This window comes from Choloepus didactylus, chromosome 17, assembly GCF_015220235.1.
Source record: "Choloepus didactylus isolate mChoDid1 chromosome 17, mChoDid1.pri, whole genome shotgun sequence".
In the NCBI taxonomy this organism is placed as follows: domain Eukaryota; kingdom Metazoa; phylum Chordata; class Mammalia; order Pilosa; family Megalonychidae; genus Choloepus; species Choloepus didactylus.
In genome coordinates, this window is record NC_051323.1 from 22,705,596 (window position 1) to 22,720,311 (window position 14,716).

General features: G+C 38.0%; 1 protein-coding gene across 2 annotated transcripts in view; it reads right to left on the bottom strand.

Annotated features, from left to right (window-relative positions):
* The window catches only part of ANTXR1 (ANTXR cell adhesion molecule 1), a 235,082-nt gene that overhangs the window by 171,701 nt on the left and 48,665 nt on the right, over positions 1 to 14,716 (bottom strand). For both annotated transcript variants that reach the window (XM_037806755.1, XM_037806756.1), the window contains exons 4-6: positions 2,287 to 2,368; positions 1,730 to 1,763; positions 484 to 563 (exon numbers count right to left, since the gene is read on the bottom strand). In XM_037806755.1, the coding sequence (XP_037662683.1) occupies positions 484 to 563; positions 1,730 to 1,763; positions 2,287 to 2,368 (196 nt within the window). The remainder of the gene's footprint in view (positions 1 to 483; positions 564 to 1,729; positions 1,764 to 2,286; positions 2,369 to 14,716) is intronic.

Sequence of the window (14,716 nt, forward strand, 5' to 3'; positions counted from 1 at the left end):
GACTGTTCAACTTTGGTTCTAAGACCGAAAATGTCAATGGTTAATACATTTTGACAAGTTTTGTGCTTACATTTTCCAAGTAATTCTTTCTGCCTCTTCCTGTTATAGTAGAAAATATGAGGGAAAGTGGAGGAAAATTCATAGTCATGATTTTTTTTGTTTAAAAGTGATATATAATATTTCAAAGCTGCTAGAGCTATAGAGTGGCTTCAGTAAAGGCATGGTAGATATTTTTTAACCTTCAAAACACAGAGAAATATGCAAGTATTTCAAAAGAGGGAAAAATCCACCACACGTAAGGCATAAGAATTCACTTTTTAAAAAAAATGAAAATTTTCTTTGGCATATGAGACAGTCTTTTATCCAGGGGCTTTACAAAGTGTACCTATCATGTTGCCCAAGTTGAAAGGTGGTAGCCCATTTCCGTACAGAGAAGCCCTGTTTCCAAGTATGTTTTTAGACACGGGCCAGGCTGTCGCTTACCTCCCTCTCTGAATAGAAAAAGAGATCTTCGTGCAGTTCCCCATCAGTCAAAGCAATGATGACGCTGGCTGTCCTGTACCCTGCTCAACACAAAGCGAACCAGTTCAGTCCTCCTGCCACACTCGGGCAACTCTCCCCCAGCCCTGGGATGCCATCTCGTACACGCTCACCCACCCAAGGTCAACACTGTGAGAACCAACAAGTTTTCTTTTGGGACTGGAAGCAATGACAGCATGATGAAAAATGCTTCTGCAAGAACAGGCTCTAGGGGGAATAGGTTTGGCTTCTAGATTTCTCAGCCTCACTTCAAAAAATGGCCAGTTTGGTGAAATGGTCCTTGAACCAATAGCTGGGGGTGTCTCCACCCAATTAAGTGTGATTATTTCCCAGCACCCCAGCCTTGGAACAAACTCTGCCACATGGCTGCCCAGAGGCCCACCCTTGAAGACAGTTTGACAAAGAGTAATAATACTTATGATTTACAAGCTGACTGGCAATACTATGGCAGTTGGCAAACCTATTAGAATTCTTTCAAGGATTTTTCAGACTTGTAGTCATGTTGCTGATGGTTGATTTATTGTAGCAAATGTTGGTGGTGATACTGGGTCTGTTCTATTTATTGCAGTTTAGGATTAAGGAGGAAGTGGACACCTCTAATGGCCTGGAAAAGAATCCTCACTGTGAAATTTACTCTCTTTTAAGAGATTTGCCTCAGATAAATAAATATTACCCATGAAAGACATTGTAGGGAATAGTAATAACAGCTAAATAATAATTATTATTACTATTTCTGTGTGGTAGGCATTCTACTAAGTGCATTGCATGCATTTTTTGACTTAAGTGAACACAAATGTAAGCCAAACTGCTATCTTAAAATATCATATCTAATCGCAGTAATGAAAAAGCTGGGACCTCAAGGAAGGACAAGAAAATGAAATTTGACATAAAAACCCAAGACTTTACTAACCGATCCAAGTATTTACTAATTTAATGAATTATTGAAAAACTGTTCATGGGAATTACAGACTATGGCCATAAGGGGCTCTAAACTACATTTATATAATTTTTCTTGGATTGCAGAATTTGACCCAGTACCTGCCATCTTCCAGTGTATTTCTTCTTAGGATGAAATATGTGTTCAGGGGTTACAGACAAAATGACATGTCTTTTTAAACATGAAATTGCTGAGTTACTTTTTCAGAAGCAAACATAGAAAAAAGTTAAATAATCCATAATATTGTCTTACCTTGACTGTTTTCGTAATAAATCTGCTCACTGGCCTGAAATACACATGAGAGAACAGAGTATCAACAACTGTCTGTCATTCCATACACCATACTGGGCAGTGGGCTCTGGTGTTGGATATGCAGCTGGGGTTCAACTTCAATTCTTTTATTATTTATGTAATTTACTCAAATATCAATGGATGACATTCATCTAAAGTTACTCTTATATTCAACTAATATACTTGTGAACACCTGTCAGTGTCTTACTTCTCATAGGCTGGAACTTACTGAAATTCCAACTCAAACTTTGAAGCTGCCATTGAGTAAATGTCACATGGGCAATGGCGTGCACTTGTGTGTGGAGTGATTTATGAGTGCCAGCCAAGCATCACGAAAAGGGAAGGAGGAAGGAAATTTACTTTTCAGGTTCTTTTGGCTAGAATAATCAGTGTACAAGCTCACAGGAAAAAAAAATGTATTCAGTCTTCTTAATATATGTGCCTTATCTCATCAACTTCCCTATGATGATGTTTCAACACCACACTTTATATTTAGAGTTTAAAACTTTAAAAATCACCCTTTCAAATCCTTCATGCATGTAAGTGTCTCCTCCTGGCAGGACCTTCTGGAGTTCTTCTAGGCCGTGGCGGATCAATTCCCTGCAATCCAAAGATACCCATTTAGTCTTATTAGAATATTTTTCACTTTGCTGTTGATAGTCATATGTGTCAGTCTTTTTTAAATCTCCATAGATACCACTATATTGTCCCAACAGTCTCCTAAAAGCCTATCAGAGGGAAAGTCTTGCATTACATTACACATCCAGGGTCAGCCATCATGTAGAAGAGTGAGATTTCCATTCTCTTAACAGAAACAACTTTTCTTTCTACATTGGAAATGCAACAGTTCATGTGTAAAAAGCACTTGGAAAAATTCTGAACACATTAGCCATTTGGGAAATGTAAATTGAACCCATAATGAGATACCTCTTCATACTGACTAGATGGCTATTACTCAAAAAAAGAAAAAAGGAAAATAAGTGTTAGAGAGAATGTGAAGCAATAAGACTTCATACATTGTTGATGGAAATGTAAAATGGTACAGCTGCTGTAGAAAAGAGACTGGCAGTGCGTGAGAAAGTTAACCATAGAATTAACATATGACCCAGCAATTCCACTTCTAAGTATACACCATAAAGAACTGAAAACAGGGACTCAGACAGATATTTGTACACCAATGTTCATAGTAGCACTGTTCACAATAGCCAACCAACAGATGAATGGATGAGCAAAATGTGGTATATACATGTGATAGAACATTATTCAGTCATGAAAAGGAATGAATCCTGATGCATGCAACATGGATGAACCTCTAAAACATTATGCTAAGTGAAGTAAGCCAGACACAAAGGATAAATATTGTATGATTTTACTTACATGAAATGCCTAGATTAAGCAAATTCAGAGAGACAGAGAATTGATTATAGGTTACCAGTGGCTGGGGGAAAAGTGGAATGGGGAATTACTGCTTAATGGATACAGAATTTCTTTTGGTTGATGACAAAATTTTGATAATGGATGGTGGTGATGGCAGCATAATGTTGTGAATGTAACTGATATCACTGAATTGTTCACATACAAGTGATTAAAATGGGAAATTTTGTGTTTGTATATACGCTCTAAAATAAAAATTAAAAAAATAAAAAATAACTGCTCCTGTGAGGGTGCACAGCAACTTAGTTATATTTATGTAAAGATTCAAATGGCTCATATGAGCCAGAAAGAGGTGTGATATGAGAACCCAGACAAAGCCATGGCAAGGACCGTGGGGAGAAGGGAAGGTGTCCTGAGAAACTCTGCCACCGCCTGTGACCAAAGGAAACCATGCAGTCAGCTTTGAAAACAAAAGCCTTCTAGGACAACCAAGTGCAGCTTCTGTGGCTGGGGCCTGTGTTTGCTTGCGCTGGTTGCTCAAGGTGATGATGGAGGCAGAGGGAGGAAGTGTGGTATGGCAGTGGGAAACGTGAATAGTTTGAGGACCAAAAAGAACCTTTGTGGACCATTCTCTCTGGGATGTAAGATGTCCTGATGAATGTCCCTGTCTTTTAAATAGCTCCATACTGTGCTGAAAGGGGCAAGAAAGGGTAATTCCTGCAAAACTACTGGGATCTCTGCAGGGGCAGAGAGTTGGAAATGCACTAATTAAATTAGGGAGGGGGCGCTCCTTTTGACTAGGGAAGGAAGGTAACATTTATTGCACATCCTCTATGTAAAAGGCATTGTTCAGAGGTTTCTGAATTCATCTTCACAATCACCACTCAAGGTAGTATCATTATCCTCATATTTATAGAAAGAAAACTTGAGCTCAGAGAGGTTAAGGAGGAGAGCAGAAACTTGAAATCAAATCTGTGTAAAAAAACCTATGGAGCCTCATAGCACAGAACATTGCTGGGGACATGGGAAGCTTTCAACAATACTTGAATTAGTGAAGAATGGTCATTTCTAACACTATTTGAGCACTTACTATGTGCCAGGTTCTGTTTTAATCACCATCATATGTAATGAATTCACTTAAACCTATGACAACTCTTTGACACCTCATAACTGTTCTTTCATAGCACTTGTGACAATATAACTAACAATATTTGATTGTGTAATTATTTGTTGGGTTTCCTTCCTGTTCTAGACTTTAAATTTCATTAAGGCTGAGGCTATGTTTGGTTTGTTCAATGTCTACTATCGTGCCTGGAACAGGCAATGAACAAATCTGCCAAATAGATGAGAAAAGGGAATAGACATTTCCACTGTTAATCATCCTGCGAAGAAGTCAATCTTGGGATTAGGAAATGAGGCCTTAGATGGACCTTAGAATGTGGTGGGGGAAAACTTCTCTCTCTTTCTCTTTTTTCCTGGGGAGACCAGCGTGCCTGGACCTAAGACACAGACTTACCTGGAGCTTTCCCATGGTGGGAGACGAGCATCACTGGGCCATGTGGAAGGACACCAAGGGGAGCAGGGCTGGTGATGGACCCTAGGGCAGGTGTGGGCCAGGTGCTGCATTGTACTTCCTTTTCATTATTCCCCAAATTTCAATACGTCCCATTAAAAGGCCTAAATTAGTTTCAACTCTGCTGTGGGTAATGAGGAAGAGCGTATATATGGTGCATCAGAAGGAAAGACGACGATGAGAGCAGCCCCCTCCACCGAGGTCACAGGGGAGCAGCAGTCACCTGGCAGGGCACAGCTTTGCCCAGCAAGCCAGGTCGGCAGTTTCATGAGGGGCACAGAGCAGAGGCAGAGGCAAGCAACATGGAGGGGGGGTGGGGAGAGCTGGGATGGGAAAATCAGGGTCTGCTCCAGAGCACACAGGGCTGGCACTGTGGAAACCTTCCAAACAGCGGGGGAACGTGGTGGAGGGGTCTGACTTCTGACAAGCAGGTGGGAGAAGAGTAGACATTAAAAGTAATTTGGTCTTATTCTTTTCTCACGGACTGGTGAGGTCTGAGATATTCTGGTAACACTAAAATTGGAATATTGTGTGAGAATGTGGAAAAGGTTCCTTGGCTTCATCATATTTATCCCTGCCAGATAAAGTCTGGGAACTGGAGCATTTTCTATAATCCTATTCCCCTCCCCCTCCTTTTTCTTAAAAAAAAAAAAAAACACAAGTATTTTCTTGAGCTCTCTGTTTTCTTGGTACCAGAGCAAGCAAAGGCTATTTTGGAACATTTCCTTTTACTTGATGCTTTGTGTTTGGGAAGATATGAACTCACTAGTCCCAAGCAGTAGGTACAACCCTCCATATCCCACCCTTACTCCTCAAAAGATCAAATAGCATTATGGCCCCACCTCCCCATCTCGGCCCCTCCTCTAAGCACCCACAACATCTGAGCAAATGAAACAGATGGTCTCATAGAAATTGTGGGTCCATTTTAATCCTGGGACAAAAGAACTATTATTAAGGATCTATTCTTCATGCTGTCTTAGAAACTGAAGAAAACTGGGAGAAGGATCTTTTAAAAGGTTGATAAGAACTTCTCTGAGGACTTGGGTATTACCAAATGAAATGCTATCTTCCTGGGAAATGAGCCTATGCAAAGCTGCTATCTGAGTCCTCCTGTTTTCCTTGATAGTTCGCATGCCTGGCAAGCGTTCCCACTTAGGAGTCGAGGGTTTTTCAGGGCACTATGTCCTGCGTTCCTTCTGCAACCCCCTACATCACACAGTGATGGGCTTAGAGTAGCTGACTGTTGAATGGACAATTCCAGTTTGGGTGCTTTCATCCATGCATTCATTTATCTGAACAAGGATTTAATGAACACGCACCACGTGCTGACTGATAGGAGTAGGGAGTGGGGAGAATCAGTCACAGTAGCTGCTATGATAAGAATCACTGTCTAAGGCTGACAAATCCACAGTTTCTAATTAGCTTCTCCCATGACATCTAAGTCTGCTATTACCAGCAAACCAGTAAAATCAGCCAAAGCCCTTCCTCATTCATAAAATGGGGATAATATTTGCTTCATAGTGTTTTAGTGAGGGTTAAATGACAATCTCCATTATTACAAAGAGTAAGAAACGGAGTCTTAGAGCTGCCAGGTAACTTGTCTCATATTAGCCATCTATTCAAACCTGGGATTTGAACCCAATGGGATTTGAACCCATTTCTGTCTTTCTCCAAATTCTCTTTAACTACTAAAACTTTCTACTGCTTGTAGCTCTGGAAAGTCAGACCTAAACTTTTTGGCCTAATAAAAAAATTGGAAGTGAAGCTTTATGGAGGATCCAGTCCCAGAGGGAAGGTGTTGGTAAAGGTGGACAATGACCAGGAATGCTACTTATGTAACACTAACTTTTTAAATGTAATCTTAAAACTGTGAGCAAGCTGGAAATTATAACTGTGGCCTTTAAATGAAACTTCAAAAGTGTAAGCAAGCTGTGAATATGAGCTCTTAGTCTCACAAAGGAGCAATATAAAAATGTAAAGTCCAGCCCCAGGCCTCCCAGATTTGAATAAGCTTTCATTTATTGCCCCAGACTTGGAGGTACTAAGTGTCACAGAAGATGTAAATCCTAAATGAAGTAGCAAATAATTTAGATAAAAACTACTGAAGTTCTCTAGACCTCTGTTACCTGTTACCCAAGATGATTATCTTTCTTTGTTTCTAACAGGTATAAAAGCCAATTGAAAAATCACTTCCAGGAGGCTGATTTCAACATCTCTCCTGCCCTCCCGCTGGCATAAATAAAAATGTTTTCCTCCTCAGCCCTGTTTGGTGTGACTTTCATTGGCTGCACCGAGCGACAAATCCAGAGTTTGGGTTGCCCTATCTACACTTATACACTCAGACTCATCAACAATGTGTTCTGAACTATGAACACCTAATGTAACTTCCTATTGCCCTGGGGATTTTTCTACACTTCATGAAGATTACTTTCTGGGATTCCAGTTGTATTGTGACATTTTGATAATATTTTCTGATGGAAACATTAAAAGGTGAACACACACAAGGGTGTTGTGCCAGTTTGAATGTATTGTGTCCCCCAAACGCCATTATCTTTGATGTAGTCTTGTGGGGCAGACGTTTTGGTGCTGATTAGATTTGCTTAGAATGTGCCCCACCCAGCTGTGAGTGATGATTCTGATGAGATGTTCCCATGGAGGCGTGGCCCCGCCCATTCAGCGTGGGCCTTGATCAGTGGAGCTATATAAATGAGCTGACTCAAAGAGAAGGAACTCAGTGCAGGTGTGAGAGACGTTTTGAAGAGGAGCAAGCTTGCTAGAGAGGAATGTCCTGGGAGAAAGCCATTTTGAAACCAGAACTTTGGAGCAGATTCCAGCCACATGCCTTCCCAGCTAACAGAGGTTTTCCGGACACCATTGGCCATCCTCCAGTGAAGGTACCCGATTACTGATGTGTTACCTTGGACACTTTATGGCCTTAAGACTGTAACTGTGTAGCCAAATAAACCCCCTTTTTATAAAAGCCAATCCATCTCTGGTGTTTTGCATTCCAGCAGCATTAGCAAACTAGAACAGGTGTCAAGAAGCATTTCAGTGAGATTTTATTCCAGGTGTCCCAGTGATGCTCTGACTGCAAAATCCTCCTTGATGTCATGCAGTGTCTACCATGTTTTCATTCTGTGAAAATAACCTTGACTACCACACAAAAATAGTCCAACATCAGCTTTGTATTGGCAAGCAAGTTCTTTGCCTCCTAGTAAAAGACCTTTTGTGGAATTGGATATTTCTCAAAAGCTTTTCAATTTTTGGCTTTGAAGTTTCAATTCATATAATAAATACACATTACTATTTATTACCAAAATGTGATAACTCACAAAATTTCCAGATGGCCCAAGACTCTAATTGTTGACCACAAAGAACAATCTAATGGCACTTCTGATGGATCCCACTGGCAGTGTAAGATGTTCCAGGGTGCCTTTCCCCCACAGAATCTTTGAATGACTAGCAAAATCTGGCAGAGCCATGTTCTTCAAAACTCCAGGACATAAAGGGTTGCAAATCAAGAAAATGCAGCTTTAAAAACAGTAGAAGCTCAGGGTGCCCTTGCTGAGTCCTCCTCCTTTCCCTCTCCAGCATGGTGTGGAGCCCACCTGTGCTCCCATTCTGGGTCCCTGGCCAGTCCCAGAGGGAGCAGGTAACCTCTATGTGCATATGGGGGTGCCTGTATGTCAGTGCCAAGATCTCATGTAACAGCCTGAAAGACTGAACCAGGAAACTCTTCTCTGGCTCAACCTCCCAGAACTTGCTCTGCAGGTAGAAGCAGCTTGCAAACAGCTTGAGCAGTGTAAGAAACAATTCCATCAAAGCAGCCTGCGGCAAAGGATTACTGGCTTTAAGACACACAATAGAACACCTGGAGGGGATGAATGTATATTTCATAGGGAGTAGAGGGAACATTTGAGTTTCTGTGAACTGGGGGGATTTCTAAGGCCATTAGCAAGCAAAAGCCCCAGATAAGATTCAGGCTCAGAAAAGGAGACAGGACCCTGTACTTCACATTCACCTTAGGCTGATCTTCTTGATAGGAGAGCTAAACTCTGAAGAAGAAAGAGCACCAGCCAACAGAGAGCCAATTTTCAAAGACAGTGAAAGATATATTTTGCCTGAGTTTGATTTTGTTAGATCCTGGCATTCAAGAAAATCTCTGTCATATCAATGATGGATACAATCTTAAGGAACAGAGGGCTCAGGAACTAAATTCGAGTTGACACTTTAAAATATTAAAATGTACAGTGTGCACTGAAAGATCACAAGACAAAGAAAGAGGAAATGAAGGCCTAAACAAAGGAACAAGGTAAAAATACAGAAATATCAACAAAGAGGATCAGACTTTGTCCAACAAAGAGGACAAAAACTTTTTAAAAATGATCATCAGTAAACTCAAGGAGATAAAGGAAAACACAGAGGAAAAACTAACAGATATCAGGGAAATGATGAATGAAATATGAGAATCATAATAGATAGAAGTTTTGAAAAGGAATTGAACAGAAATACTGGAGTTGATATATTACTAATACAGTAATAGAAATGAAATTCTTCCTAGAGAGTTTCAACAGCAAATTGGAGTTGGCAGAAGAATGTATCAGTGAACTAGAAGACAAGATAATTGAAATGATTCAGGTGGAGAAGCATAAGGAAAAAAGAATGAAAAAAGTGAGAAAGCATAAGAGACCTGTTGGACACCATCAAGAGTAGCAACGTACACATTATGTGATTCTCAGAAGGAGAAGAAAGAGAAATGGGCAGAAGGACTATTCAAAGAAATAATGGCAGAAAACTTCCCAAATTTACCAAAAGACATGCATTTACACACTTAAGAAGTCCAGTGAACTCCCCCCAAAAGAATAAACTTGAAGAGAACCACAACCAGACACCAAGTCTTGTTGAATGCCAAGGACAGGAGAAAATCCTGAAACCTGCAAGAGAAAAGCAATGTGTTATGTCCAAGGAAGACCCTATAAGATTGTCTTCATCAGAAACCACAAAGGCAAGAATGCAGTGGGACAAAATACTTGAAGTGCTGAAAGAAAATAATTGCCAACCACGCATTTTATACCAGGCTAGACTATCTTTCAAAAATAAGAGGGAGATTAAGACATTCCCAGAAAAAACCAAAGCTCAGGAGTTTGTCACCACTAAAATTGTCCTATAAGAAAGGATAAAGGGAGTCCTGCAGGTTGAAAGGAAAAGACAGTACGCAGTGGATCAAAGAGGCACAAAGAAATAAAGATTTCTGGTAAAGGTAACCATATGGGTAATTATAAATACCAGTATTATTGCATTGTATTTTTTGTTATGTAACTCCATCTAATAATTCTTATAGGTTCTAAAATGCAAATGCATAAAAGTAATGATAAATCTATGGCTTTGGACATACAATGCATAAAGATATAACCTGTAACAAGTAGAACCAAAAGATGGGGGGACAGGAACCGTGTAAATGTATGCTATTGAAGTTAAGTTCATAACAAATCAAACATGATTGTTATAGATTAAGGATGTTAAATTTAAGCCCAGTGGTAACTTCAAAGAAAATGTCTGAAAAATATACATAGAAGGAAATAAGAAGGAACTCAAAATGGTACACTATAAACAATCAATAAATATGAAAGTAGTCATTACCAGAAGAATTGAGGGACAAAAAAGGCATAAGACTTACAAGGAAAAAAATATCACAATGAAAGAAGAATGTCCTACATTATCAGTAGTTACTTTAAATGGAAATGGATTAGACTCTTCAATCAAAAGGCAGAGACTGGCAGAATGGATTGAAAAAAAACAACCCAAACTATATGCTGTTTATATGAGATTTACATTAAATTCAAAGACACAAGTAGTGAGAAAGTTTAAGGATAGAAAAAATATAAGTGATGCAAATAGTAACCAAAAAAGAAGTGGGGTAGCTAAACTACTATCAGATAAAATAGACTTTAAGTCAAAAACTGTTACAAGGGACAAACAATGTCACTGTATAAAGGGGTCAATTCAACAGGAAGACATAACAATTAATATACATGCATCTAATGGCAAGGTCCCAAAATAAATGAAGCAAAAATTGAAGATTTGAAAGGAAAAATAGATGGTTCTACACTAATAATAGAAGACATTAATACACCACTTTCAATAATGGAGAGAACATGTAGCATAAACCTACTAGACCTAACAGACTTATATAGAACACTTCATCCAACAGCACATTTTTCTCTAGTTCACGTGGGTCATTCTCCAGGGCAGACTGTATGCTAGGTTACAAAGTAAGTCTCAATACACTTAAAAATATTAAAATCCTACAACATTTTTACTCCAATCACAATGGAATCAAGCTAGAAATCAACAACAGAGGAAGAACTGGACAATTCAGAAACGTGGAATTTTAACAACCAAATCTTAAAAAAAACCAGTGGATCAAAGAAGAAACTACAAGGGGAATTAAGATATGTCTTGAGATGAACGAAAAAGAAAACACAACATACCAAAACTCATGGGATGAATCAAAGGCAGTGCTGAGAGGGAAATTTATACCTCTCAATGCTTACCTTAAAAAAGAAGAAAGACCTCAGATCAGAGCCCTAACTTCACAACTGGAGATTGTGAAATAAAAAGAAGTGCAAATTAAACCATAGCAAGCAGAAGGAAGGACAAAAATCAGAGTGGAACAGAGAGAAATGAAATAGAGAATAAAAAAAAAAAAATAGAATCAATGAAAACAAACATTGCTTCTTTGAAAGATCAATAAAATCTACAAACTTTAGCTGATCTGACAAAGGAAAAAGAGAGGATGCAAATAACTAACATCAGAAATGGAAAGGATGACATTACTACCAACCTCAGAGATAAAAAGGATTATAAGAGGATATTATAAATAACTGTATGCCAACAATTAGAAAACATGGACGCAATGGATATATTCCTAGAAGCACACAAACTCCTTACACTGACTCAAGAAGAAACAGAAGCCCTCAACAGACTAATAACGTTGTCTTATTAGTATAATAGAAAACCTTCCAACAAAGGAAAGCCCATGACCAGAAGGCTTTGCTGGTGAATTTTAACAAACATTCCAATCCTTCTCAAACCCTTCCAAAAATTTGAAAAGCAGGGAATACTGCCTAACTATGAGGCTAACATCACCCCAATGCCAAAACCAGGTAAAGATACCATGAGAAAAGAAAATTATAGATCAATATCCCTTATGAATATGGATGCAAAAATCCTCAACAAAATACTAACACTGAATCCAACAGCACATTAAAAGAATTATACACTATGATCAAGTGGTATTTATCCCAGGTTTGCAAGGGTGGTTCAACATTAGAAATTCAAGTAATGTAATATACCACATTAATAGAAAGGTGGAAAAATCAGAGGTGATCATCCCAACTGATGTAGAAAAGGCATTTGACAAAATCCAGCATTCCTTCTTGATAAAAACACTTAGAACACTAGGAATAGAAGAAAAGTTGCCCAGCATGTTAAAAGGCATATATGAATCCCCACCACTAACATACTCAATGGTGAAGGACTGAAAGCTTTATTCCTAAGAGCAGGGATAAGACAAGGATGACAACTGTCAGAACTGTTACTCAATACTATACCGGAAGTTCTAGCCAAGACAATTAGGCAAGAAAAGAAATAAAAGGCATCCAAATTGGAAAGAAAGAATTAAAACTTACCCTATTTGCAGATGACACAATGCTATATATAGAAAATTCTGAAACAACCCACAACAAATCTACTAGAACTAATAAATGAATTCAGCAAAGTGGCAGGGTACAAGATCAACAGGCAAAAATCAGTAGTGTTTCTATACACTAGTATGAACGACCTGAAGAAGAAATTTTAAAATTCTATTTATAATAGCAGCTACAAAAAATCAAATATCTAGGAATGAATTTAACCAAGTATGTAAAGGACTAACATAGAAAACTATAAAACATCGCTAAAAGAAATCAAAGAAGACCTAAATAAATGGAAGGACATTCCATGTTCATGGATTGGAAGACTGAATATTGTTAAGATGCTGATCCCATCCAGAGCAATTTACAGATACAACACAATCTCAATCAAAATCCCAACAGCCTTGTTTGCAGAAATGAAAAATCCAATCATCAAATTTATATGGAAGGTTAAGGGGCTCTGAATAGTGAAGTATCTTGAAAAATAAGAACAAAGTTAGAGGATTCACACTTAAAACTTATTACAATGCTACTGTAATCCAAACAGCATGGTATTGTCACAAGGACAGACATACAGACCAATAGAATCAAATTACAACTTCAGTAATAAACTCTCACATCTTTGGCCAATCGATTTTTGACAAGGGTGTCAAGTCCCCTCAATATGGAAAGAATAGTCTCTTCAACAAATGGTGCTGGGAAAACTGGATGTACGTATGCAGAAGAATGAAGGTGAACCCCTACACATTCCATATACAAAAATTAACTCAAAATAGATCAAAGACCTAAATATAAGAACTAAAACCTTAAAACTCCTGGAAGAATGCGGGAAACAAACAAACAAAGGCACCCAGTGTTCTTTTTTACTTTAATTGCTCTTTTTCACTTTAATTGTTATTCTTGTTATTTTTGTGTGTACGGTAATGAAGGTGTCAGGGATTGATTCTGGTGATGAATGCACAACTATGTAATGGTACTGTGAACAATCGAATGTATGATTTGTTTTGTATGACTGCATGGTATGTGAATATATCTCAATAAAATGAATTAAAAAAAAATACTCCTGGAAGAAAACAAAACAGGGAAGCATCTTCAGGACCTTGTGTTAGGCAATGGTTTTAAAAAATAGATCAATGGAACATCATCAAAATTAAAAACTTCCATGCATTAAAGAACTTCATCATGAAAGTAAACAATCTACAGAATGGGACAAAATATTTGGAACCCACATATCTGATAAGGGTTTAATTTCCAGAATATATAAAGAAATCCTACAACATAATAATAAAAAGAAAAACAACCCAATTAAAAAATGGGCAAAATATTTGCACAGACATTTCTCCAAAGAAGATATACAAAGGGCCAAAAAGCACATGAAAAGAAGTTAAACATCATTAGCCATTGGGAAAATGCAAATCAAAGCCACAATGAGATACCATTTCACATCCAGTAGAATGGCTGCTATTTAATAAATGGAACATAATGTGTTTGAGAGGATGTGAGAAATAGGAACACTTGTTTATTGTCGATGAGTACATAAAGTGGTGCAACCCCTATGGAACTACTTCCTCAGATAGTTAAGTATAGCATTGCCATATAACTTGGCAATCTCACTTCTAGGTATATACCCCAAAGAAATAAAAGCAGGGACTTGGACAAATATTTGTACACCAATGTTCACAGTGGCATTACTCACAATTGCCAAAAGGTGGAAGCAAACCATGTGTCCATTAACAAATGAATGGATAGACAAATGTGGTATGTACACACAAGGGAGTATTATTTAGCTGTAAAAAGGAATGAAGTTCTAATACATGTGACACAGGGATGAACCTTGAAGACATCATGCCGAGTGAAATTTTTTAAAAAACCATAGCACTGTACAACTCAATGAACCTTAATGTAAACTATGCACTACAGTTAATAGCATAATTATAATAATTTATTCCATCAATTGTAACAAAGGTACCACACTAATGTAAAGTGTTAATTATAGGGAAAACTGTGTGTATGAGGGGAGGTACATGGAAACTCTATTTTCTGCATGATTTTTCTGTAAACCTACAATTTCTCTAATTCATAAAAGCAGTGTAATGAACAGAAGAATGCAGATTAATTTAAATACTTTTGTTATTACTTTTGAATTCATGAATTTCCATGACCAACTATAATAATTTATTAATATCATGTAGAAATCATAGCCTCTTTGGGATTTTACCTAAGTATAGGCCAACATGATTAATTATACTAAGATGCATGCCGAACCAAAGTTATCATTTTATTTTTTTCAGTGAGGTATAATTTATA